The 27,318-nt window shown below is 50.4% G+C and overlaps 1 protein-coding gene across 1 annotated transcript; it reads left to right on the top strand.

Moving 5' to 3' along the window:
- The first annotated feature begins 1,414 nt into the window (after positions 1–1,414).
- Positions 1,415–2,718, top strand: LOC147979990 (uncharacterized). Its single transcript, XM_087515424.1, has 2 exons — positions 1,415–2,522; positions 2,619–2,718. The coding sequence occupies exons 1-2, from the start codon at positions 1,642–1,644 to the stop codon at positions 2,716–2,718; spliced, it is 981 nt and encodes a 326-aa protein (XP_087371550.1). The 5' UTR covers positions 1,415–1,641.
- The last annotated feature ends 24,600 nt before the right edge of the window (positions 2,719–27,318 follow it).

Below are 27,318 nucleotides of genomic sequence, written 5' to 3'. Positions count from 1 at the left end.
TGTATGTCTAACAGATGGACAGTACTTGGATAACTTCTGCTCGAAGATTCTCCGCTCCATATGTCGAGGGGGTTGAAAACTTCGTGAACTTTATCAGAGATGAGTATGGTGGTACGAAATCAGATATGCTCTGCCCGTGTAGCAGTTGTATGAATTCAGTTACAAGACCCCAATCAACTGTGCAAAATCATCTACACTTGTATGGGAACGTCAATGTTATTGACTACGTGGAAGCAGCCGATCACCATCTTGATCTGCATGATGCTCAGGGGGAAGAGGAGGAGGAGGAGGTGGTGGTGGCGGAGCCAGTGAGTTTGACCAACATTGAAACAATGCTACGAAATGCTCATGCATTCCGTGAACTTTCACCTGCAGAAGAAAAACCGTGGGCCCGCATGTTGGAACAATGCAACGTTGATGTCACCCCAGGAAATAAGCTATCAGTATTCTCAGCTATGGTCACCTTTCTTCAGGTGAAGACATCTGATGGATGACCAACAAATCATTCAATGTGATGTTGGCTGCTTTTCGCGAATCTTTCCCAGATGCGTCTGAGCTGCCACACACCTACAGTAAAATGAAGAATTTCCTTCGTGCAGTTGGAATTGGATATGATATGATCCATGTTTGTAAGAATAATTGTGTTCTGTTCTGGAAGGATTATGCCAACTTAAGTGAATGCCCGAAATGCAAATCATCAAGATGGAAAGAAGGTGATGCCGTGAAGAGGATTCCTCATAATGTTCTGAGACATTTTCCAATTACACCAAGATTGCAGAGGTTGTTTCATGATGCTAAAACAAGAGAGGATGTACTATGGCATTCTAGGAACCAGGAGTACAGAGATCAGAATGTAATGAGCCATCCATCTCATGGTAGTGAGTGGAAAAGCTTCAAGGATAAACACAAAGAGTTTGCTGCTGACCCGCGAAACATTATACTTGGCTTAGATTCAGATGGATTTAACCCATTTGGCCACCAGAGCGCCACACATATAGCATGTGGCCAGTTCTTGTTATCCCTTACAACATGCCTCCAAATGTCTGCACCAAAGAATCAAACTACGTGATGGCCTTGCTCATCCCAGGTCCAAAAAGTCCTGGAAAGGATTTTGATTTGTTCATGGAGCCTCTTATGGAGGAACTTCAACAGATATGGAAGGGTGTTCTCACTGGAGACCTATATAGCAGCCCACCAGCTGATTTCTTTCCGTGTGCTGTTATAATTTGGTGCATCCATGATTATCCGGCTTTGGGCACTATGTCAGGGCGAACGACACATGGTTACAATGCATGTGTTCGCTGTGATAGGAATCCGCTGTCATACCCAATACTTAGCAAGATCTGTTACATTGGACACCACTGTTTCCTTGCCAAGGACAAGCCGCATCCTAGAAAATACCGATGACATGTGTTCAATGCAAAGCGTGAAAACCGTGATGCGCCAAAGAGGCTCACCGCCGATGAGTTGCAAGTGGAATTAGAGAAGGTCAGGCATATTACACCAGGAAACCATCCTGGTAATGGTAGCGGGAAAAGGAAGCGTGGCAGGGTAGAAGAGAGATTATTGTTTACCCGCAGGTCCACCTTGTGGGACTTGGAGTATTGGAAAGATTTGGATCTACGGCATAATCTTGATGTGATGCACATCAAGAAAAATATATGTGACAGCATTATCGGCACACTTCTTAATATTGAAGGCAAGACGAAAGATAACTTAAAATCTAGGATTGATTTGACACACCTTGGTATCAGAAAGGATTTGCAGGTGCAAGATGAAGGTAAACCACGGGATATGGCACCAGCTGTGTACGTCTTGGACAAGGTAAAAAGAAAAGAATTCTGCGAGGTCCTGTCACATGTGAGATCCCCACATGGATTTGCTTCCATCCCTGAAAGGAGAGTCAGTGTAGAAGGAAACAAGGTACAAGGGTTGAAAACTCATGACTGCCACGTCCTACTTCAAAGGGTTTTACCTGTTATCCTTAGAGGATTGGGCCGCCCTGACTTATATAGAGCAGTTGCAGAGTTGGGACAATTCTTCAGGGAACTCTGCAGTAGGAATATCAGGATAGATGCTTTGGAGCGTCTTAGAGACAAGGTACCAACTATCCTATGCGACCTTGAGAAGATATATCCTCCAGCCTTCTTTGATGTGATGGTGCATTTGGCTGTTCATCTACCTGATGAGGCACTACTTAGAGGTCCAGTACAGTATGGCTGGATGTACCCTATTGAAAGGCGGCTAGGCACTTTCAAGGGCTATGTTAGGAACAGAGCTAGACCCGAGGGTTCCATTGCAGAGGCCTACATTGCTACAGAAGCGTTGACATTCTGCTCAAAATACATTGAAACAGCTGATCAGCTTAGCAAAGAGGTGGGTGAAGACAATCCCGGGCTCAATGTTTTCAATTATTCTGTTCGAATTACAGGGAAGAATCGACAAGAGGACAAACCTAAATATTTGGACAAAATGGTTTGGTATGTGTTGAATAACTATCCTGAGATACTACCTTATATCAAGTAAGTGCAGTACTATAGCTTATACATCGTAATCTACTAAACTTGCAGCACATTCTTATACATTTAGATGTTTGACGCGATCACTATGTTGTGCAGCATCTACAAAGAGGAGTTACTGCCGCAAAATCCAAGAAACATTGACAAACTGGTTATGGCAGGATTTGCGAAATGGTTCAAGAACAATGTAAGCTTTTAAAGTGCACTGTCAGTTTTTTAATATATTGAGTACATAAGATGATCAACTTGTCTATTTTCTAACCATAGGTTAAGAAGATGCGGGAGGATGGGTAGGCAGTTGATGATGCCCTTTACTCACTAGCAATGGGTCCTGATACTCGGGTAAGACATTATGAATCTTGCATTGTTGGAGATGTGCGCTACAACACCCTTGCACGAGACGAAGGCAGGAAGACACAAAATAGTGCCATCATGAGCATGGATACGTATGACAAAGAGACAACTGAAATGTATGATAACATAACAGACATTATTTAGTTGCAGTATATCTCCAGTTTCGAGGATCATCGGTGTGTGGTTCTGTTGTGCTGTCGTTGGTATAACCTGTTTTCCAGGATCGCAAAACCCAGAGCTAATGATTATTTCAAATCCATCAATGTCAAGGCGATGTACCAGACCAACGAGCCTTTTATTTTGGCAAATCAAGCAAAACAAATATTTTTCTTGGAAGATACATTTGCACGTAGCGATGACTGGAGAGTATTGCAAAGGTTTGAGTAGAGGAATTCGTTTAATGAAGTTGCACAACAAGATGATGCTTACACTGCTCCTGATGTACAAGATAACACAGATGTTCCTAATATCTTTGAGAACCATCACGTCAATGACACCAATGAAAAGATTGCCTGTCGTGCTGTGGACATACAAGAGTTGATCAAGAAGAAGCCAATGTTCGAGGACGTTGAGGACGAAGAAGAAGATGACACCATGGGGAATTATGATTCAGACTGATACACATGGCGAAGATGTTGACGCTGCTGCTGTGGATGATGATTACATTGCTTTTGTCGTATTTTCCTGTCAGAAGACGTTTTTTATCTACTATGTGAAATTGTGTTTCCTATGACAACTAAAACCTAATGAACATGTTGTTTAGTATTTTGCTGTGAGAGCATCACTTGTTATGTATGCTGATTTGTGTTTGGTGATTGTATGACAACTAAAACATGATGACATTGTTGTTTAGCTGTACTCATATTTGGCTGTGAAACTTGAATTTGATGACATAGTTTGATGTTGGACTGCAATTTGCTCGACGTCTTCGAATGAGAACAAAGCTGAACCGACAGGGCCTCTGCTATTTATTTATTTATATCAGCAAAAGGGGATACCCCCTTATTTCCGTTAATAGAAATCATTAGATGTTCACAACACTACTCCCAGCCTGCTACACAGGTTTCATTCATTACTAGTTTCAGCAAAGTGCTCATGTCGTAGCCACTGAATACATCACGAGTGCTACATACACTGCAAATAAAGAGACAATCATCCTACAGAGCACATCAATTTTGCCCATTATCTTCACAAGCTCTTTCATCTCCTCATTGTTGTCAAGGTCGTTCAGCAACTGTTGCTTGGCCATGATCAGAGGAACCGCATCTTTAACCTTCTGCTCTGCATCTTCCTCTTCTGCCGTTCCTTCAGTTACTTGTCCAACACCCCAACCTGCTGGTATTGGGATTCCTCGGCTAACCAAATAATCAGCATAGTTGCATTCCCCCACATCAGCAACTTCCCAGAAATACAAATCGCACGAATCTTCCCTTTTCTGCACGAATCAAATTGGTAGATCATCAACCAAACTATTAAAAAATCAGCAACTGAAAGCAGCAGAACAACACTTAAACATATTATTACCCCATGATTCAGGCATTTGTAGAAGACTCGGCCAGGGTTGCGGATTGTGGTTGAGATGCGACAGATGACTCTGCGTGATTTGCAGCAGTGGCACCACACCAACGGCAGCGGGTTGTGATGACCAATCGGCTGCGGTGCGCGTGCCGGCGAGGGTGTGATGAGACCCATAGGCGATGTTACGGGTTGCGACTTGGCGCATATCTGGTTGTTGCCTGCTGAAGAGCGGGTGGATGAGCAGCCAGCGGACATGGTTGCTGCGGCCAGAGCTTCTGATGCTAGGCAGAGTAAGTAGAGAAGAGGAGAAGCAAACGTTGGATATGTCAGTTTCATTACTTGCAGAGTAGCATAGCGCCATATATAGTCATAGTCTAGGTTTGGATTCGAACCAGCTACAGGAGCACGTCTTTCTTTTTTCTAAAACTCGGCAACGTCTCATTACTGGTACACTAGCTTGTTCTATATGCCTTCCCAAGTCTTTGATTTTCTTTCCCTTTTTTTGCGAGGAAGGAAGGAGGACAAAATTGAGAGTTCCTGGGACTCGAACCCAAGACCTCTCGGTTGAAAACCAAGGGTGCTAGTCACTTATGTGGCGAATGTTCCATGTGAGGAGGACGACAGACAAACGCATTTTCCTCGCAATTTTCTTCCTATATATAAAAAAGTATGCTACTTGGTGTCCGCTTAGTCAACAAACGATTGTGCCAACCTTGACCGTTGGATTGACATTTAACGTCGTCGCATTTCTTCAGTCTCTTCTTCCTCGAGCCGCCAAAGCCAAACCAGCGCCGGTGGGACCGCCTGCTCCCGCCTCCCACGGCTGGCTGTGATCTGCCCCGGCTCCTGTTCGTTCACGTCCGAGACCTCACCATCATTCTCCGCCTTGGTTCGCTCGCCGCGGAGCCGCCCTCCGGTGTTTTCAACATGGTCAACAACCGAGAGGAATAAGGAGATGACTGTACATGGTGAGGATGACAGTAGGGACCCAGCAGCACGCATAGTAATTTTGTTTTTTCGGGACGGAGAAGGGTATCAACTGGGTTGTGCGGGACCCGAGGCCCGTCTAGCCCAGGCTTTTATTTCATATGTTTAGCACATGACCAGCCTAGTTTGTTTTTTTCCTTTCTAAAAATTGCTAGCCAGCAAATTGTTTTTTGCAGAATAACCAACGTAGGCCTACTTGCTTTTCTACGCCCTGCTGGGCCGGAAATCTTTCAAGACGAGGAGGGATGCATTTTGCCCAGAAAATGGGCTATAAGTAATAAGAAATGGGCTATAAGTAATAATAAATGGGCTGTAAAATGAAAAATACAAAAAACAGACAATTAGTTCCAAAATACTGTTTTCTTTCGGATTTTGATATTTTAAATTTCATTGTTTTTCTGCGGGTAAAATTTCATTGAATTTAAATTAAGGTATATTTAGATTTAAAATTAATTTGAATCTGGCTAGAAATTTCGGGCAGTATGCTGTTTGGGACAAATTTGGAGGCTGACTTGTGGGTCTACTAGGTTGACGTGTACTTTGGCTTTGTCAACTTAGTCCACAAACGATTCTAGCAGTAGTGACCGTTGGATGTTAATCCAACGGCCGTGCTGCTTCTTCAATATCTGATCTTCTTGCTCCAGCCGCCCAAACCAGCTCCGGTGGGACTGCCTGCTCCCGCCTCCCGTGGCCGGCTGTGCTGCCGCACAGGCCGCACCGCCCCACCCTACTTCATTGCTGGCCAGTGATGAAGACATGTAACTAGGGTAGGGGCGCGGACCTGTCCAAGGAGCCCTACCCTAGGACATCCCTAGGAGAAGTCACCTTTCAATCGACTCGAAGGTATCCCACTCGACGGACTCAAGACACTCGACCAGAAAGCTATCACTTGACCATGAAGCCAACCACTCGACCACTAAGAGACCTATAGTCACTCCGCAGGGAAACGGTCAGCTGTTAAGTAGTCTTTATGGTCATTATAGCACTTTATTAGGGGCATTACCAGTAACGCCCAACTTTGAATGTACCTTAAACCCTGCATTACTGAGGGCAGGAGGGGGCTGGCAAACTCTATATAAGCCACCCCCTCCTCAGTATGAAGGGTTCGCACCCCTGTTATTCACACGCCAGTAATCCAATCGACCGCCTCCGGGCACCGAGACGTAGGGCTGTTACATCTTGGTGTGTTTACAACTTCCCAATAGCTGAGATCTAGCCTCTCCATACATACCCCCCCCTACATCACTGTCAGAGTTAGAACCACGACACTTGGCGCCCACCGTGGGGCAGGAATCTTAGCGCCTGATTGGAGAAGTTGCGATTTTTCCGATCCCTTTGATCATGGTTTCGTGCGGAGTTTTGGTGGAGGGCTGCGAGATCCGCCTCGACGCGCTCACGTTCATCACCGACGACTCCGCCTGGCTTCAGGAGGCGCCACTCGACGTCGACGCGCTCCCCGTCCGCGGTGCGACGCATTTCCGCGCATGCGTTCGTGGCGTCCTCGTGCGGCAGCCGTCGACCCAGTATCGGTCGGCCCCCGTATCGTCCCCCCGCTCTGTCTCCCACCAGCGCAAGCGCTCCGGTCGGTCGAGACATCAGAGGTGGGTGAGGCATGCCGTGGCTCGCCAGTCGGCCGCCCCGCAAGTCGCGGCAATCGAGCCCGACGAATCCCTCTGCGGCCTGTTCCACCTGTCGACTGGCTCCGCGGAGACCGCATCCGAGTGCGACAGCAGCGACCCAGCGGCTGAGATCCTGGCGGTCGATGGAACGCACAGTCCTCCCGGTTTCCCTTGTGCTGATGGAGGCGCGGGTGGGGGCGACCCGTTGCATCCCCACGATGAGTATCTCCCTGAACCTCTCACGTCATCACAGCGAGAGGAGCTTCACCGCCGGAACACGGACGCCCTCCGCACCCCTATCGTTGGAGAGTCCCCTGAGGCCCGGGCCTTGGAGGACGCGCGTTTGGCTAATTTGGCCGAGCGCACTCGACTGGAGAATCTCCAGCGAGCACTCGACGAGCGAGCGCGTCAGCAGGCTCCCGAGTCTGGTCGACGCCAGCTCTTCCCGCCGACGCAGGTATATCGAACCCCAGTTCAGAATTTGGCCGCTGCGGCCCGTATAGCAGAATCAATTCAGCCCTCCCAGTCGGAGGCCGGCAGGGGCTTGTTATAGATCAGAGCGTTGCTCCGGGCGGCGGGAAACCAGAATTCCGCTGTTTCCCAGTCGCGGAATAGGATCCACAGTCGATCCGTAGCAACAGATACAGTCCAGTCGGCTCACAGCCCGCGATCGCCCCCGAGGCGTGAGGGACGTGGCGACCGGCATGATCAGTACAGAAGGAATGAGCAGTATGATCACCGATCCGATCGTGATGATCGATGTCGAGTGCCAACCCCTCCCCCGAGGAGTGGGTCATATGCGCCTCGACATCGAGATGACAGGCGCCCTCATAGCGTTGGGCAGAGGATTCCAGTCGACCCCAGGGATCCAGGCTTTGATGCAAGGTCTATCCTCGTTGAAGGTTTGGTTGACAGGAACAAAGCTCACCGAGAAGGCCATGACAGGGATGCGCCTGCCAGCAGTAGAGTGCGTGTTTCGGGGCCAGAGTGTTTCAGTCGAGCCATCAGAGCCGCAGTGATTCCTCCCAATTTCAGGCTGGCGACTGGAATCAGCAAGTTCACCGGTGAATCTAAGCCTGACACTTGGCTCGAAGATTACCGAGTGGCTGTACAGATTGGCGGTGGCAATGATGAGGTGGCCATGAAGCATTTGCCTCTCATGTTAGAGGGCTCAGCCAGAGCGTGGCTAAATCAGTTGGCACCCAGCAGCATTTACACTTGGGAGGACCTCTCCCGAGTGTTCATCACAACCATTGAAGGAACATGCAAGCGACCTGCAGGCCTTACAGAGTTGCGGTCTTGCGTGCAGACGCCGAATGAAACTCTGAGGGAATACATCCAGAGGTGGATCACACTGCATCACTCGGTTGAGAATGTGCCAGACCATCAAGCAGTTTGTGCCTTCAAGGAAGGCGTTAAATACAAAGAGTTGAGTCTGAAGTTCGGTCGAACTGGAGAGATGTCTCTGAATCGGATGATGGAGATTGCCACCAAGTACGATAATGGTGAAGACGAGGACCGACTCCGGAGTGGCAAGCACAAGGCAGTCGCCCAAGAAACCGGAGGAAACTCCAGTCGGAAATAGAAGCGGAAGGCCGAGCCAGCCGCTCCTGGGGAGGCCTTGGCCGTAGCCCAGGGAAACTTCAAGGGAAAACCCAAGGGCACCTGGAAGCCCAAGAAAGTCAAGGATCAGGATGGAAACGATGTTTTGGATCTGCCATATCACATCCACACCAAGAAAGATGAAGAGGGTAATTTTATTTACCCAAAGCATACCACTCGACAGTGCCGGCTCCTAATCCAGCAGTTTCAAGGCAAACAGTCTAAGGATAAGGAAAAAGAGTCAGACAGAGTCGAGGACAAGGAAGACAGTGGCGATGGATACCCCCAAATCAATTCCACCCTGATGATTTTTGCTGATGTCGAAAGCAAAAGTCGACTGAAAGTCATTAACCGTGAGGTGAATATGGTTGCTCCGGCGACACCCAGTTATCTGAAGTGGTCTCAGACTGCCATCACATTCGACCAGTCCGATCACCCTACGCACATTGCCACCCCTGGGAGGCAAGCTTTGGTGGTCGACCCAGTTGTCGAAGGCACTCGACTGACCAAAGTCCTGATGGATGGTGGCAGTGGCCTGAACATATTGTATGCTGAAACATTGAAAGGGATGGGCATTCCGATGTCCAAGCTCAGTGCCAGCAACATGAGCTTCCATGGAGTCATTCCTGGAAAGAAGGCCGAGTCACTCGGCCAGATAGCTCTCGACGTGGTTTTCGGTGATTCAAAGAATTACCGCAGGGAAAAGTTGACATTCGAGGTTGTGGACTTCCAAAGTGCTTATCATGCTATTCTGGGCCGGCCAGCTTATGCACGCTTCATGGCTCGACCATGCTACGTGTATCTCAAGTTGAAGATGCCCGGCCCCAGAGGTGTGATCACCGTTACCGGCAATCGGAAGAAAGCAGAAGAGTGTTTTCAGAAAGGCTCGAAGATCGCTGATGCTCAGATGGCAGTGGTCGAGCTGCAAGAGTACCAAAAGACTGCCGATCCGAGTGAATTGCTACGAGCCAAGAAGCCTGCTTCAGAATCAGCTTTTCAGTCGTCCGGTGAAACGAAGCCAGTCCACATTCACCCGACCGACCCCGATGCTGCCCCGACTCATATCTCAACGACGCTCGACTCCAAATAGGAAGAAGCGCTCGTCCAGCTCCTCCGTGAGAACTGGGACATCTTCGCATGGAAGCCCTCTGACATGCCTGGAGTTCCCAGAGGGCTGGCTGAGCACCGTCTACGAGTCGACCCAAAATTCAAGCATGTGAAGGAACATCTTCGACGGTCCGCCGTCCAGAAGAAGCAAGCCATTGGCGAGGAGGTAGCTCGGCTCTTAGTAGCGGAGTTCATCCGAGAGATTTACCACTCCGAGTGGCTCGCCAATGTCGTCATGGTCCCCAAGAAGGACAAGTCACTTCGCATGTGCATTGATTTCAAACATATCAATCGGGCCTGCCCGAAAGATCATTTTCCTCTCCCTCGCATCGACCAAATAGTCGACTTGACTGCGGGGTGCGAGAGATTGTCTTTTCTAGATGCCTATTCCGGGTACCATCAGATCCGTCTGTATGGACCCGACGAGATCAAAACAGCTTTCATCACTCCATTCGGATGCTTCTGTTACGTCACCATGCCGTTCAGCCTCAAGAACGTCGGAGCCACGTTCATGAGAATGATTCAGAAGTGTCTACTCACTCAAATCAGTCGGAATGTGGAGGCATACATGGATGATATTGTGGTCAAGTCACGGAAAGGTTCCGACCTGCGGGCTGACCTTGCTGAAACCTTTGCCAACCTCAGGAGGTATGATATCAAGCTCAATCCATCAAAGTGCACGTTCGGAGTTCCAGGTGGAAAGTTACTCGGTTTTCTCGTTTCCGAACGGGGGATCGATGCCAATCCTGAAAAAGTCGGCACCATACTCCGGATGAAGCGTCCTGTACGCGTGCACGATGTCCAAAAGCTCACAGGCTGCTTGGCCGCTCTAAGTCGATTCATTTCTCGTCTCGGTGAAAAGGCGTTGCCCCTTTACTGACTGATGAAGAAGTCTGACAAGTTCGAGTGGACTCCAGAAGCTGACGCAGCATTTACAGAGCTCAAAGCTCTGCTCTCCACCCAGCCAGTGCTTGCTACCCCAATCAGCAAAGAGCCTCTGCTGCTTTACATTGCAGCCACAGGAAAAGTTGTCAGTACAGTACTTACGGTCGAGCGGGAAGAAGAAGGAAAGGCCTTCAGAGTTCAGCGCCCAGTCTATTATCTGTCTGAAGTTTTGACCCCTTAAAAACAAAGATATCCCCATTACCAGAAGCTCGTATATGGGATTTACATGACCACGAAGAAGGTTGCATATTACTTCTCTGACCACTCCATTACAGTCGTCAGCGACGCCCCACTGTCAGAGATTCTGCATAACAGAGATGCAACTGGTCGAGTGGCCAAGTGGGCGATTGAACTCCTTCCCTTAGATATCAAGTTTGAAGCAAAGAAGGCTATCAAGTCCCAAGCAATCGCAGATTTCATCGCCGAGTGGATTGAACAGCAACTTCCGACTCAAGTTCACTCGGAGCACTGGACCATGTTCTTCGATGGATCTAAGATGCTGAATGGTTCTGGTGCTGGGGTAGTTCTAGTCTCCCCCCGAGGAGATAAGCTCAGATATGTTCTCCAGATTCACTTCGATTCCTCCAATAATGAAGCAGAATATGAAGCACTTTTGTACGGGTTGCGCATGGCCTTCACTCGGCATCCGTCGCCTCATGGTCTATGGCGACTCAGATTTGGTGGTTAACCAGGTGATGAAGGAGTGGGACGTCAGATGTCCAGCTATGACTGGTTATTGCAATGCAGTGAGAAAGCTAGAAAAGAAATTCGAGGGGTTAGAGCTTCATCACATCCCCCGACTGAAAAATCAAGCAGCTGATGATCTGGCAAAGATAGGCTCCAAGAGAGAAGCCATTCCCAGCAATGTGTTTTTGGAGCACATCCGCTCGCCGTCAGTCCAGGAGGATCCTTTCACAGAAGAAGCCCCGCAGCCGAAAAGTGCCACAAATCCGACTGAAGTCGAAGTTCCTGCTGTGGTCGACCTAATCATGGAAGTCTTGGCAATCACTCCTGACTGGACGATACCGTACATCGCGTATATCCTAAGGAAAGAACTCCCAGAGGACGAGGAAGAGGCTCGACAGATCATCCGCCGATCCAAGGCCTTCACGGTCATAAAGGGGCAGTTGTATAGAGAAAGCGCGACGGGAATTGGTCAGAAGTGCATAACACCAGAAGAGGGTCGGATAATCCTTGATGATATCCACTCGGGGACCTGTGGTCACCATGCGTCCTCTCAGACCATTGTGGCTAAAGCATACCGAGCAGGATTTTACTGGCCTAGAGCAAATGAGATGGCAAAAGAGATAGTCGACAAGTGTGGAGGGTGCCAGTTCTACTCCAACATGTCACACAAGCCTGCATCAGCCCTGAAGACCATTCCACTCGTCTGGCCCTTTGCTGTCTGGGGACTAGACATGGTTAGTCCACTGAGAACAGGCAGAAGTGGTTTCACTCATGTGCTTGTGGCAGTCGACAAGTTTACCAAATGGATTGAAGCTAAGCCTATCAAGAATCTTGATGCTTGCACGGCTATCAGTTTCGTCAGAGGGCTAACATTCAGATATGGAGTCCCGCATAGCATCATCACTGACAATGGGTCAAACTTCAATTTGGACAAGTTCAGAGCTTTTTGCGCCTCTCAAGGCACTCAAGTCGACTACGCATCGGTCGAACATCCCCAGTCAAATGGACAAGCTGAAAGAGCAAATGGTCTGATTCTCAACGGACTAAAGCCTCAACTGATGCGTGATCTCAAGCACATGGCAGGTGCTTGGGTCGACGAGCTTCCGTTAGTTCTGTGGGGATTGAGGACCACCCCTAACCGGTCGACTGGAAGAACCCCATTCTTTCTGGTTTATGGAGCCGAAGCAGTTCTGCCAAGTGATCTTCTTCACAACGCGCCCCGAGTCGAGCTTTACACCGAGGATGAAGCAGAACAGGCCCGGCAAGACGCAGTCGACCTCCTAGAAGAAGAGAGGGAGATGGCCATGATCAGATCGACCATTTATCAGCAAGACTTGCGTCGATTCCACGCCCGGAATGTGAAGAGTCGAGCCTTCGAAGAAGGAGATTTGGTCCTCCGAGTGGATCAACAGAAACCACACAAGCTTGCTCCTACTTGGGAAGGCCCCTTCATCGTCACCAAAGTCCTCCACAATGGAGCATATCACCTCTACAATGTTGATCACCAGATCGACGAGCCACAAGCTTGGAATGCGGAACTACTCCGCCCCTTTTACACTTGAGTTCTCCCTTGGACGAGATGTAATAAGAAAAATGTCTGCAGTTTATTTTTATCGAAGACAAGAGTGTTCCAATAATTGATGTCACTTCTGTTTGCTTCCGAAAAATCCCCCAGTGGGTGACTTAGCTACGAATCCATTTCGCCTAAGTCCGAAAAATCCTACCGAGTGGAGAGCCAGACTCCCACTCGGAGGCTTAGTTGCGAATCCATTTTGCCTAAGTTTGAAAAATCCTACCGAGTGGAGAGCAATCCTCCCACTCGGGGGCTTAGCTGCAGTCCAGTACTCGCCTAAGCTCTCTCACTTAGAGACTTAGCTGCAGTCAGGCACTCGCCTAAGTTTGAAAAAATCCTACCGAGTGGAGAGCAATCCTCCCACTCGGGTGCTTAGCTGCAGCCCAGTACTCGCCTAAGTTCTCTCGCTTAGAGACTTAGCTGCAGTCAGGCACTCGCCTAAGTTTGAGAAAATCCTACCGAGTGGAGAGCAATCCTCCCACTCGGGGGCTTAGCTGCAGTCCAGTACTCGCCTAAGTTCTCTCACTTAGAGGCTTAGCTGCAGTCAGACGCTCGCCTAAGTATGTAAAAATCCTACCGAGTGGAGAGCAAACCTCCCACTCGGGGGCTTAGCCGCAGCCCAGCGCTCGCCTAAGTATGTAAAAACCCTACCGAGTGGAGAGCAAACCTCCCACTCGGGGGCTTAGCCGCAGCCCAGCGCTCGCCTAAGTGTTTAAAAATCCTACCGAGTGGAGAGCAAACCTCCCATCGGAGGCTTAGCTGCAGCCCAGTGCTCGCCTAAGTGTTTAAAAATCCTACCGAGTGGAGAGCAAACCTCTCACTCGGGGGCTTAGCTGCAGTCCAGTACTCGCCTAAGTTCTCTCACTTAGAGGCTTAGTTGCGGTCAGACACTCGCCTAAGTTTTAAAAAATCCTACCGAGTGGAGAGCAAACCTCCCACTCGGGGGCTTAGCTGCAGCCCAGTGCTCGCCTAAGTGTTTAAAAATCCTACCGAGTGGAGAGCAAACCTCCCACTCGGAGGCTTAGCTACAGCCCAGTGCTCGCCTAAGTGTTTAAAAATCCTACCGAGTGGAGAGCAAACCTCTCACTCGGAGGCTTAGCCACAGCCCAGTGCTCGCCTAAGTACAAGACACAACCCAATCCGCGAGTCGACTGCTACCTTCCCCTTCGGAGCTGCGCTGCAAATACAAGGTTATTCCGAGTGAAGATCAAGATCCACTCGACGAATCAAACCATGAAGATATTCAACGACAAATCAAGATCAGATAAAGCCTAAAAGGTCCCAGACCTCAGATCAAAGTAGTCGAGCCCTCGGCTCGGCAGAGTTTAACTGTTACAAGTCCACTCGGCATCCCGAGGCAAATTTAAGGCAGAGTTTAACGGTTACAAATCCACTCGGCATTCTGAGGTAAATTTAAAGTTTTTCACTCCTCAGGAGGAGGACTGGAAGGTGCGACGAACTCATCCAAGTCGATCCCGTCGGCAATACGGGTGGCAGCGGCGATGAAAGTCTCCATGAAGTCTTGAAAGCTGTGCTTCCTGGTATTTGCAACTTGGATGGCCGCCAGCTTTTCTTCTCGCGCCTCCTTGCAATGGACGCGGACCAGAGACAGAGCGACATCAGCACCACATCTAGCAGAAGATTTCTTCCATTCCGCCACTCGACCTGGGACTTCGTTAAGTCGAGCCATCAGAGACTCGAGGTCGTTGTGAAGCGTCGTCCTAGGCCAGAGTGATGTGTCGATCCGCGGCATCGCAACTTTCAGCCGAGCCAGATAATCAACGACGCTGGTAACACGAGACTCCAGTCGGAGCACGTTCATAGCAGCCTCGTCCTTCACGAGAGAATTGGCGGGATCCAAGCCTGGCTCCACTTGACTGGTTTCCTCTTTGAAGCTCTGGCAGAATTCTGCAAACACGATTCAAGAATAAGACAGTGGCCGTACGCGGGCTCGGCAACTACAAGACAGTCAGGTTGGAATAATTACCTTCGAGCATGACGAACAGCTTCTTGGCGAGTCCTCCGAGATAATCCTCCAGATCTTTTGCCTTCCCCGCCAGCTCGCCCGCCTTGTCGAGAGCCATCTTCTCCTTCTTCAGTCGACTGGCATCTCGATTAGCTGTCTCGAGAGCAGTTTTCAGTCTGGAGTTCTCCTGTTCAAGAGCTCCGACCGAAGCCAGTTTCTCTTCTGCGAGCTTCGTTTTGCTCGAGGCCTCCTTCTGTGCCTCTGCAAGGTCTTGATCCTTCTTCTTCAGAGCTTCCTCCAGTTTATCTGCGGCGCGTCGAGTGGAACCAACATCAAGAACGGACAAGAAAGAAAGGCCACCCATTAAGAAAGGAGAACCTCACCAGCCATACCTTTTGCTTCTTCTTGCGCCTTCTTCAGATTCTCCTGAGTAAGCTTCAAGTTAAGGTTGAGCTGGATCTGCTGATTCTCCAACTCAGTATAGCAAGCTACAAGTTCGCAAGATTTCTGTAAAAAGAAAAATCAGTCGACAGACGTCCAAGATAAGTTGCTTCCGAGTAACTAAGAGACAATGATGACGTTTCTAAGACCACAGCCGAATCAAAAACATTCGACAGTAGTTTCGGGGACTACACCCAGTGGGTGCACTCAGCGTGCCCCCACTGGTTCGACCAAAAAAAAAGAGAAAGAGAGAAAAATTCGACTGCCCGTAGTCGACCGGATACAGTTCCACTCGACCTGGCCCGACCAAACCGAGTGAAGAAATACAGCTACAGCAACACAATGTAAAGACTACAGTCGACTGCCAGTAGTCCACCGTAGTCTCGGGGACTACACCCAGTGGGTGCACTTAGCGTGCCCCCACTCGTCCAAGAATTGGAAGACACACCCACTGGGTGTACAGATGCAGATACAAAAGATCTTCGGAAAAGAGACTCTTCAAACAGCATATCATAACAGACCAAGTGTTGAGTCGACTGACCTGGACGTTGCTCTGAAGAGCCGAACTCGCGTCATAGGCTGCTTGGCTGGACTCCCGAGCCATCTTCACTTGCTCCATCATGATCTCCGCCTGGCGTATAGCCTCTTTTGCAGTAGCCACTTGGTCCTCAGGAACGGGGTATGCGGCAAAAAGCGAAGACGGATCCGCAGTCGACGACGAGGGCCGCGCACTCGCCAGAGGAACGGCGAAGGTCACTGAAGCCCGAGTGGTGTCACCACCACCCCGAGCCATGGCCTCGGACGCCGGAGCGGATTGGGGGGTCTTGTCAGCCGACGCCCTCTTGTGCCTCCTCACTCTCAACGGACCGTTGTCGTCGTCATCCGGGAGGTCGATAACATGAGGAGGGGCTACAAAGGAAAAGTTCAATCGACTAGAGTTGCAATAAATAATCAGTCGACTCAAAGCAGAACGTCAATAATCGTACCAGGGTTGGAGGTAACAGCATCCTCCATCTCTTGGTCGTCGTCCTTGGCGGAGACCTCAGAAGTAGCAGCACTGCAAGCCTCGAAAGTCAGTCGGTTGGCTCAATGGATCGACCAAGGATCCGTCCACGGTCGACAAAGGAAAACAAGTTTTATTATTACACAGAAATGGTAGGGATAGCTATCTTCATCTTGGGCAGAGCCTTGGGCGGCTTGGACAGCGTCGTGCGTGGGTGCTTGGGAACCTTCCCAGTCGGCGTAGGAGAAGAGGTCCAAGGGTGTTTCGACGACTGCCCAATAGAAGCAGTCGCCTTGCCACGTTCCCGCGCTGGATCATGTGTGAGCTTGGACCGCCCCTCTGGGCGAGGGGGTTCGACCTCCTCCTCCTGCTCTTCGCTGGAGTCGACGTCGTCGTCTCCCTCTCCTTCACCGTCGGACTCCCACTCGCCTTGGTCGTCCCCACTCTCACCTCCGCTCGCCTCCCCTTCTTCAGTTGGCTCCTGAGCCCCGTTGGGCGTCGAGTACATCTCGGTGGTTGCCTGGAAAACAATAGACAAAGACGAAAGTCAATCGACCAACTCAAAGAAGACCAATGCAGAAAACAAGATTTCAGTCGGGAGCGTAAAGACATACCTGGTCCACTTCGTACGAGCTGTCGAGTGGAACTAACCTCCTGGCTCCTCGGGGGTTGTCTTTGTTCCCCCTGATGCTCGACAGCCACCCCTCCAGCATCTCATCGGTGACCTCCTCCGGGTGGACCCGAGTGGTGTCGTCAAGACCCGAGTACAGCCACATCGGGTGGTCACGAGCCTGGAGCGGTTGGATGCGCCTCTTGAGGAAGGCCTCCAGCAAATCCATGCCCGTCACGCCCTCACGGACAAGCTCAACCACTCGACCGGCCAGCACTTTGACTTGGGCCCTTTCCTCCGGCGCCACTTTCAGAGAAGCGGGTTTTTTAGGTCGGTCGAGGGAGAAAGGAGGTAGACCAGTCGACTGTCCTGGGGTCGCCTGGTCCTGACAGTAGAACCAGGTCGCCTGCCAACCACGGACCGACTCCGGGAAAGTAATGGATGGAAAACAGCTCTTCCCCCTCGTCTGGATCGCCAAGCCCCTGCACAACTGGATCACCTGCGTCCTCTCGTCACTCGACTTGGCCTTCTTGACCGATTGAGAACGACAGGTAAAGATGTGCTTGAAAAGTCCCCAATGGGGGCGGCAACCCAAGAAAGCCTCACACATGGAAATGAAAGCGGCAAGGTATACGATGGAGTTGGGAGTAAAGTGGTGGAGCTGCGCTCCGAAGAAGTTCAAGAAGCTCCGGAAAAAAGGATGGGGCGGCAGAGAAAACCCTCGGTCGATGTGGGTGGCTAGGAGCACGCACTCACCGTCGCGGGGTTGAGGTTTGATCTCTCCCCCCGGAAGACGCGCGGCTTGGTGGGGAATGACTCCCCCCTTGACCATGTCGTCGAGATCCTCTTGCCGGAGCACCGACGGCATCCATTCGCCCTGGATCCAACCTTTGGGCAGAGCGGTCCTAGAGGAAGATCCGCCCCGAGCAGACCTCTTCCCTTTCCCCGCCGTCGCCGCCTTCTTCGCGCACTCCAGAGCGGAGGTCTTGCCCTTCATCATCGTCGCCGGCGAAGTCTCGCACGGGCCTGCTGCGCTGGGGCGAGAACGGAGGTGGCGGAAGGACTTGCGAAGGGAGAGAGGAAGAAGAAAGGAGGAGAAGAGAGCGCACTGCTTGGAAACCCCGAGCCGGCGATTTATAAGGGACCGCTTCCGAGTGGCTGACTGGTAGGCCCAGGCTATCCAGTCAAATCCCGCAGCAGACGCGCGCGCAGTACGTGGCGAAAAAGGCGACGCGGGGATCGGGGAGCTTCCGCTTTATCGCTTCCGATTACTGCGGCCGCTCCCGTCCCGCGCGCTTCCCAAAATCCGAATCCTACGACATCCGCGGGCCACAGAGCAACTTGTCAAAACAGAAGACCCCGATCGCGCCGACACTCAGTATGTCACAGGCAAAGAAATTCACTCGAGAAAGGCCTGGAATGGATCAAGGCGACTGAAAAAGGTTGGCAACGTCATCCGTGGCGATTGACCCGAAACGAGGCGCTCGCGTAGCCCAAAGAACCAGTCGGAAAGATCTCCAACTCTTTCCCCACTCTAACCTCGATCCATTCGGGGGCTAATGATGAAGACATGTACCTAGGGTAGGGGCGCGGACCAGTCCAAGGAGCCCTACCCTAGGACATCCCTAGGAGAAGTCACCTTTCAATCGACTTGAAGGTATCCCACTCGACGGACTCAAGACACTCGACCAGAAAGCTATCACTCGACCATGAAGCCAACCACTCGACCACCAGGAGACCTATAGTCACTCCGCAGGCAAACGGTCAGCTGTTAAGTAGTCTTTATGGTCATTATAGCACTTTATTAGGGGCGTTACCAGTAACGCCCAACCTTGAATGTACCTTAAACCCTGCATTACTGAGGGCAGGAGGGGGCTGGCGAACTCTATATAAGCCACCCCCTCCTCAGTATGAAGGGTTCGCACCCCTGTTATTTACACGCCAGTAATCCAATCGACCGCCTTCGGGCACCGAGACGTAGGGCTGTTACTTCCTCCGCGAAGGGCCTGAACTCGTACATCTTGGTGTGTTTACAACTTCCCAATAGCTGAGATCTAGCCTCTCCATACATACCCCCCTACATCACTGTCAGAGTTAGAACCACGACAGCCAGGCCATTCCTCTACTCACCCACACCTCCTGTTATTTTCCGGCGACGGCAGCCGGACCAGTAAACCCTCGTACTCCCCATCGCGTGGGCAACCATTGCCGAGTCTTCCCTGGCTCCGTGTCGTTCCCTTCCTAGGCCTCGCCGTCGTCCACCGCCATGGTGGTCTCGGCACGGCTTGGTCAACTTGGTCAACGAACGACATCCATCGGTCGTGGACTGTACGCGCAAAATAATGATTCCTCCACCTGATAGCTAGGACCCACTGGAAGGGCCTCTGTATTTCGCGAAAAAATCGTTCCCCCGCTAACATGTCGGACCCACCAGCTATATCTTCGCACGCAAGGAAGTGCCTCCTTATTACGCACAAAAAATGAATACCCCCCTGCTAGCTGGGACCCACCATAGTGGGAGGATGACTTGTGGGCCAATAAAGTTGACGGGGACGGAGGGCTTTGTCAACTTAGTCAATATGAACGATTCTAGCTCCAGTGACTGTACGATGTCCATCCAACGGCCGTAGTGCTTCTTCAACCTCTGGTCTTCATGCTCCAGCCGCCCAAAGCAGCGCCGGTCGTGCCGCATGCTCCTGCCTCCCGTGGCCGGCTGTGCTGCCGCGGAGGCCTCACCGCCCCTACTATTCCAACCGCTGGCCAGGCCCTGAGGTGACGGCAGCCTCACACCGCAGCAAAACCAGTGAACCCTCGTACTCCTCTCCGCGTGGGCTCGACTGTCGCGTCTTCCCTGGCTCCACGTCGTCCCCTTCCTAGGCCTTGCCGTCGTCCACCGCCGTGGTGCTCTCCACGCGGCGTGGTCAACGTGGTCAAGGAACGACTTCCATTGGAAGAGTACTGTACGTGGAGAGGCTGACAGCTAGGTCCACGGCCACAACCCAGTTTTTTTGTGATTTGACAAGTAAATCGCTTTGTTAGGCCTGTTGGGCTGCAAATCTTTCAAGACGAGGAGAGCTTTCATTCGGCTGGCCGAGAAAATGACCCATCCGTAATGAGAAATGGGTTGTACATTTTTAAAACACATCAAACCGGCAATTAGTTTCAAATATTTTTTTTCATTTCAAGATTTTAAATTACATTACTTTTTATGCATGGAGAATTTCTTGGATTTTATATTGATATACATTTATTTTTAAAATCAGTTTGAATGTGAGTCAAAATTTCAGGATTAAAAATAGTTCGGACCGCACCGAAATATGCAAAATTTCGTATAATTTTTTAACCGTGGCCACAATTTGGGCTGTAATGCTAACAAAAAGAATATGGGCTCCAAAAAAACCTTAAGAATTAGCAAATGGGCTGAAAATTATTAGAAATAATGGTAGATGGGCTGTATGTTGTTTTCCACAGATTTGAGGCTTTCCTAAAAAAAGGTTGACGCACAAGTAGTGACTGTTGGATGTCCATCCAATGGCCGTCGTGCTTCTTCAATCTCTGCTCTTCCTGCTCCAGTCGCTCAAACAAGCGCCGGCGGGACTGCCTGCTCCCTCCTCCCCGCGGCCGGCTGTGCTACCGCGCAGGCCTCACCGCCCCACCGTACTCCCATCGCTGGCCTAGCCATCCCTCTACTCACCCACACCTGCTGTTATTCTCCGGCGATGGCAGACGAACCAGTAAACCCTCATACAGTCGTACTCCCCTCCGCGTGGGAAACAACTGCCGAGTCTTCCCTGCCTCCGTGTCGTGCCCTTCCTAGGCCTCGCCGTCGTCCACCGCCCTGGTGCTCTCGGCGCGGCCTGGTCAACGTGGTCAACGACCGACATGCATCTGAACTGGACTATACGTGGAGAGGCCGACAGCTGGGTTCATGGCCGCACACAAGGAAATGCCTCCTTATTACGCGCAAAATAATGATTCCTCCACCTGACATCAAGGACCCACCGAAAGGGCCTCTGTATTTCTCGAAAAAACGTTACCGCCGCTGACAGCTCGGACCCACCAGCTATATCTTCGCACGCAAGGAAGTGACCCCTTATTACGCACAAAAAAATGAATACTCCGCCTATTAGCTGGGACCCAATATAGTGGCAGGCTGACTTGTAGGCCTACTAAGTTGACAGGGACGGAGGGCTTTGTCAACTTAGTCAATATGCACGATTCTAGATCCAGTGACCGTACGATGTCCATCCAACGGCCGTAGTGCTTCTTCAACCTCAGGTCTTCTTGCTCCAGCCGCCCAAACCAGCGCCGGTCGTGCCTCGTGCTCCTGCCTCCCATGGCCGGCTGCGATGCGGCGGAGGCCTCACCGCCCCTACTACTCCCACCGCTGGCCAGGCTATCCCTCTACTCACCCACACCCCCTGTTACTGTGCGGCGATGGCAGCCTCACACCGCAGCGAACCAGTGCCCTCGTACTCCTCTATGCGTGGGCATCCACTGCCGCGTCTTCCCCGGCTCCGCGTCGTCCCCTTCCTAGGCCTCGCCGTCGTCCACCGCCCTGGTGCTCTCAGCGCAACGTGGTCAACATGGTCAAGGAACGGCTTCCATCTGACGTGGATTGTACGTGGAGAGGCTGACAACTGGGTCCACGGCTGCAGCAAGGAAGTGCGTCCTTATTACGTGCAAAATAACTATTCCTCCACCTGACAGCGGGAACCCACCGGACGGGCCACCGTATTTCGCCACCCTGACTGCTGGGACCCACCAGCTACATCTTCGCACGAAGGAAGTGCCTGACAGTCGGGACCCACCTGGTCGAAGCATACGTAGCGTTGTCATTATGGTCGTGAACGTGTATGTACATATATACTGGTGGATGTAGAGGCGCGCACGTGTTGTAGTAGAGGTGCTCAGGGTGCAAGAAAGAAAATATGGCCACGCATGTGTACATACAGGCGGGGTCTCGAACGCCTACTCGCGCATACTTACGGCGAGGGCTCGTTGACATGGCTGGGTCGGAACGAAGAAACAGCGTCTTCGTCGTGTTCATGGGGAGGCAACGGAATGCGTCGTGTTCATGGGGAGGCAACAGAATGCGTCGTGTTCATGGGGAGGCAACGGAATGCGTCGTGTTCATTGGGGGGCAACGGAACGCGTGGGAGCCATCCGGCTGGGTCAGAATGGAATGCGTGGTCATGTTCATCGGGAGGGCTTGGACGGAACAGGTGATGGAAACGAGGCCTGGCGTACCGCAAAACAGAGGAAACGGCCTTGTGTTTGACCGGCCACGTTCAAAACGGGATCCTGTTGATTGGGAGGGGTCTGGCGTACCGCAAAATGGAGGAAACGGGCCTCCTACGGTCGAAACGGGGGTTCTATTCATCGGGAGGGGTGTGGCGTACCTCAAAACGGACGAAACGGACCTCCTACGGTCGAAACGGGGGTCCTGTTCATCGGGAGGGGTGTGGCGTACCGCAAAACGGGACTCCACGGCATACTGTTCATCTCCACCGTCGACCCCCTCCAGCCTCCACGAGCTACTGTTCATCCACCGTCAACCTCCTCTAGCCTCCACCTACAACTGTTCATCCACGGGCTCCTGTTCATCCAGCCTCCACCGCGCGCTACTCCACCGGCTACTATTCAACCACCCCTCCACCGTCTACTGTTCATCCAGCCCTCCACACCACGGGGTCCTGTTCAACCACCCATCCACCACACCACGGGGTCCTGTTCATCCAGAGGCAATGCCACCGCTCACTGTTCATCCAACCCCCCCCCCCCCCCCGCGCAACGCTCACTGTCCATCCAATTGATTGGCTACAGTTAGCAGCAGAAGCGAAGGGATCGCTCGATCGGGTTCAGTTAATAGCCATCGATCGATTGCTCGGGTTCAGTAATGCATAGCCTGCAGTGCTATCGCTCGGGTTCAGTTAGAGCCCAACGCCTCGCTCGGGTTCAGTTAGAGCCAACGCCTCGCACACACACGCGTACGTGTACGAGAGAAACGCGCATCGCTCGGCCCCCGACCTCCCACCGTAACCGGGAACTCCCCGAAATTTTCCTCGCCCTCGCTTCTACCATGGTTTTTTCCATCATGGACGGCCCAAAGAATGTCATGCAGCTGCATCTCCTGCCCGTCCAGGACGAAATGCCCATTTTCTGTCATGATTTTTTGTCATAGAAGTAGGAGCCCACCACATCTATGATGATACCGGGTTTTGTCACAATTATCGGCATAGAAGTGTCATATGTATGATAGAAAAAATGTTCGTTCGGCCCAAAATGTCACGAATGTGTCTTTTTTTTTGTAGTGCATGAGGGCATGCTGGCCAAACACCGGCGTTCTCCTGCCTGGCCTTGTAGGCGGCAACCCACCGTGCTTTGATCTCCGCCAAGCTCTACTCACCATGGCGTGCGACCTCTTTTTTCTTGCGGCGGCGGACTCTCTTCTCTTGACTGCTTTCTGCCTTTTCCGCTCCTTCTGTGCGGCTTTGGCCGACTCTAGATCCACCACCCATTCGACTATGGCAGCCTCAAACTCCGCCCATGTAATTATCTGGCCGCCGATGGTGATGAACTCGGCGCGGCGAGATGCCATCACTTGCTTACCATGTGTTCGATCACGGGCAGCAAGGAACGCGGCGCAGTGGGATGCCATCGCTTCCTTACTAGTTACTGTGTGCCGCGCTGCCATGGATGATGCCTGGAGAGAGCTCTAGGACGGAGGGGGCAGGCAGCCGTACAGTAAGGTGGTATTCAAGAGCTCCACCACAAACGACAACAGAAATTTGGCTTCCCTTACAATTTTGCCCGTTCATTATCGCACACGGTTCATCTCCGTCGCTTCCGGAAACAGTGTGCGCTGAGCCTATTGTGTGTTGCATTATGATTGGCCGAAAGTCCAGCCACGCGGATCGCGCGTGTGCACCGTTGGATGCGCCATGATCGAACGGCAATCCACGTCCGTCACATCACACCCGTGCACCTATAGATGGATTGGATTTATATGCGCTAAATGCCTAGAAAATGCACATAATCCCCTAAATATGGTAAATGAGCCCGGAAAAATGCCAAATTTGAACACGGTGATTTGCAGGGTGTATGTTCGTCATAGCAAAAAACTCTAGGGCAAAGAACAAAGAAAATTTGGATTCCCCTTCAATCTTGAGGATTTCCCTTTCGAAAGCATGGAACTTCCTCGGTGATGGTTCAATTTATGAAGGGCGTGCATGACAACATAAGCCAAACCTTCTCAAATTTTTACCAAGGCACGGTGAGGTCATACCATGGCACCATGCTAGGCGTCATGTTTTTTAAGCATTTATTTCATTTTTTATATAGTTTAAACCCAACAAATAGACATTTGTGGTTGACTATTGCCACACAATTCATCGAAAATATCTGTCCATTCCGTGTAAAAGGCATGAGAATTTACTAAATGGCACGAGCATGGTTTTCTAGGCCATTCTTGTGGCCCCTTTCATGCATCGATTGTTTGAACTTGAATTATGCGCATTAATGCCTAGGAAATGCACATAATCCCCTAAATATGGCAAATGAACCCAGAAAAGTGCCAAATTTGAACACGGTGATTTGCAGGTTGTATGCTCATAATAGAAAAAAACTCGTGGACAAAGGACAAAGGAATTTTGGACCACCCCTCGAATCTTGGTGATTTCCCCCTCGGAACCATGAAACTTCCTCGGTGATGGTTCGATTTATGAAAGGCGCGATGTAACGCCCTTGATGCGGCTATATCTCCTATGTGTCGAAGCACGACTTAGAGGCATAACCGCATTGAAAGCAATGTCGCAAGTGAGGTAATCTTTGCAAACAACCCATGTAATATAAATAAAGGGGAAAGGATACATAGTTGGCTTACACTCGCCACATCACACAAATACATAAATAAGTCATTACATTCATCCAATACACTCAGGGTCCGACTATGGTACCAAGATAAAGATCAACCCCCAAATGCGACAAAGTCCCCGATCGCCCCAACTGGGCACTTCTACTGATCATCTGGGAAGGACATGTAGTAACGGCGAGAGTCTTCATCGAACACCCACTTGAGCTCGGTCATATCATCTAGAACGGTATCATCGGTCCCTGCATCTGGTTTAGGAAGGAATCTATGAGTGACGGGGACTCAGGAATCTCGCACCCTCGCGATCAAGTCTATTTAAGCTTATAGGAAAGGTAAAGGTATGATGTGGAGCTGGAGCAAGCGACTAGCATATATGGTGGCTAACCTATTCGCAAAAGAGAGCGAGAAGAGAAGGCAAAAGCACAGTCAAACAACTATGATGAAGAAGTGATCCTAGAACAACCTACACCAAGCATTACTCCAACACCGTGTTCACTTCCCGGACTCCGCCGAGAAGAGACCATCATGGTAACACACGCGGTTGGTGCATTTTAATTAAGTTAAGTTTCAGGTTATCTACAACCGGACATTAACAAATTCCCATCTGCCCATAACCGCGGGCACGGCTTTCGGAAGTTCAAATCCCTTCAGGGGAGTCCCAACTTAGCCCATCACAAGCTCTCACGGTCAACGAAGGATATTCCTTCTAGCGGGAAGACCCGATCAGACTCGGAATCCCGGTTACAAGACATCCTCGACAATGGTAAAACAAGTCCAGCAACACTGCCCGAATGTGCCGACAAATACCGATAGGAGCTGCACATATCTCATTCTCAAGGCACACTCAGATGAGACTAGCTACGAGTAAAACCAACCCTCAAGTTTCTCCGAGGTGGCCCCGCAGGCAGCTCAGTCAGACCAACACTCAGAGGAGCACTAGCCTAGGGGGGTTTAATAAAGATGACCCTCGGGCTCCGGAAACCCAAGGGAAAAAGAGGCTAGGTGGAGAATGGTAAAACCAAGGTTGGGCATTGCTGGAGGAGTTTTATTCAAGGCGAACTGTCAAGGGGTTCCCATTATAACCCAACCGTGTAAGGAACGCAAAATCCGGGAGCATAACACCGATATGATGGAAACTAGGGCGGAAAGAGTGGAACAAAACACTAGTTATAAGGCTGAGCCTTCCCCCCTTTACCAAGTATATAGGTGCATTAAGATAAACAAGATAATATGGTGATATCCCAACGATAAACTTGTTCCAACAAGGAACGATCTCCAATCTTCACCTGCAACTAGCAACGCTATAAGAGGGGCTGAGCAAAGCGGTAACATAGCCAAACAACGGTTTGCGAGGACAAGGTGGGTTAGAGGTTTGACATGGCAATATGGGAGGCATGATAAGCAAGTGGTAGGTATCATAGCATAGGCATAGCAAAAGAGCGAGCATCTAGCAAGCAAAGATAGAAGTGATTTCGAGGGTATGGTCATCTTGCCTGCAAAGTACTCAGAGTTGCTTTGATCCTCGTAAGCGAACTCAACGGGCTCCTCATTCACGAACTCGTCTCCCGGCTCTACCCAAGCAAAAACAACAAGCAAAAGGAACAAAATCAACCACGTGCAATGCTCAAGCAGCATGATGCAAACATGGTATGATATGAGGGATGCGATATGTGATGCATATGCAAGATTTGGAAAGGAATGATTGAAACTGGCCTCAACTTGGAAATACAAGAGTGCCACTGGAAAGGGGAGTTGATTTCGGTTGAAATCGTTATAAAGATCACCGGAATCGGATGCACGGTTTGGAAATGGCAAGCAAAACAAATATGGCACCGATCTGCGATAAACAGCAAGTAGCCATCTAAATGCATCAAGATAAATATTCTACAGCACTCAAACATGACAACAAAATACATGGCATGGATCCACTCATGATGGTTGACAAAATATGAACACTGAGCTACGGCTAATTCATCCATTAATAGGTTCAAACAAGCATGGCAAAAGTGCAAAAGGTAACAGGTTTCAGACTTAGTGAAATATCAGCATATCAGGAATTTTATGGCAAAAGTGCCAAACTAAGCATACAACCATCAAGAAGACATGGCATAGAAGCTAGAAATGGCAAGAACATCAACATAGCATCCACGGATCAATAGCATCAACGTCGGCAAAATCGCTAAACATGTTAACAATCTGCCAGGAACATTTTATAGCAAAAGTAGAACTCGATTGACTCAAGCTAGGCTGCTCCATAATTGCAAACAAAGACATGGATGGATAGAGCACAATAATATTAACAAAACATCCTTACTGATCATCCTCAAAATAGGCACGGATCACTAGGAAACAACATGAACATATGGCATAAAAACAATATCAGGACAAGGACTTAGTGAATTTCAAAGTCCCTGAAATCAGCATCATCGAGTAAGCTACTTTGCATGCTTGTGCTAGTCACCAAAAAGATCACAAAAGGCCATTTGCTGAAACAGATCTGACATATTCCTCACA

The sequence above is a fragment of the Triticum urartu genome, chromosome 3A (assembly GCF_056163025.1).
Source record: "Triticum urartu cultivar PI428250 chromosome 3A, HENAU_Tu73, whole genome shotgun sequence".
NCBI classification, from domain to species: domain Eukaryota; kingdom Viridiplantae; phylum Streptophyta; class Magnoliopsida; order Poales; family Poaceae; genus Triticum; species Triticum urartu.
The sequence above is the reverse complement of the archived record's forward strand: the minus strand, read 5'-3'. Positions and strand labels throughout refer to the sequence as shown.

Coding starts and splice junctions, on each gene's coding strand:
- LOC147979990 (XM_087515424.1), top strand. CDS start 1,642: ATGCACATCAAGAAAAATATATGTGACAGCATTATCGGCACACTTCTT. Junction 2,523..2,618: donor GAGATACTACCTTATATCAA/GTAAGTGCAGTA, acceptor TATGTTGTGCAG/CATCTACAAAGAGGAGTTAC.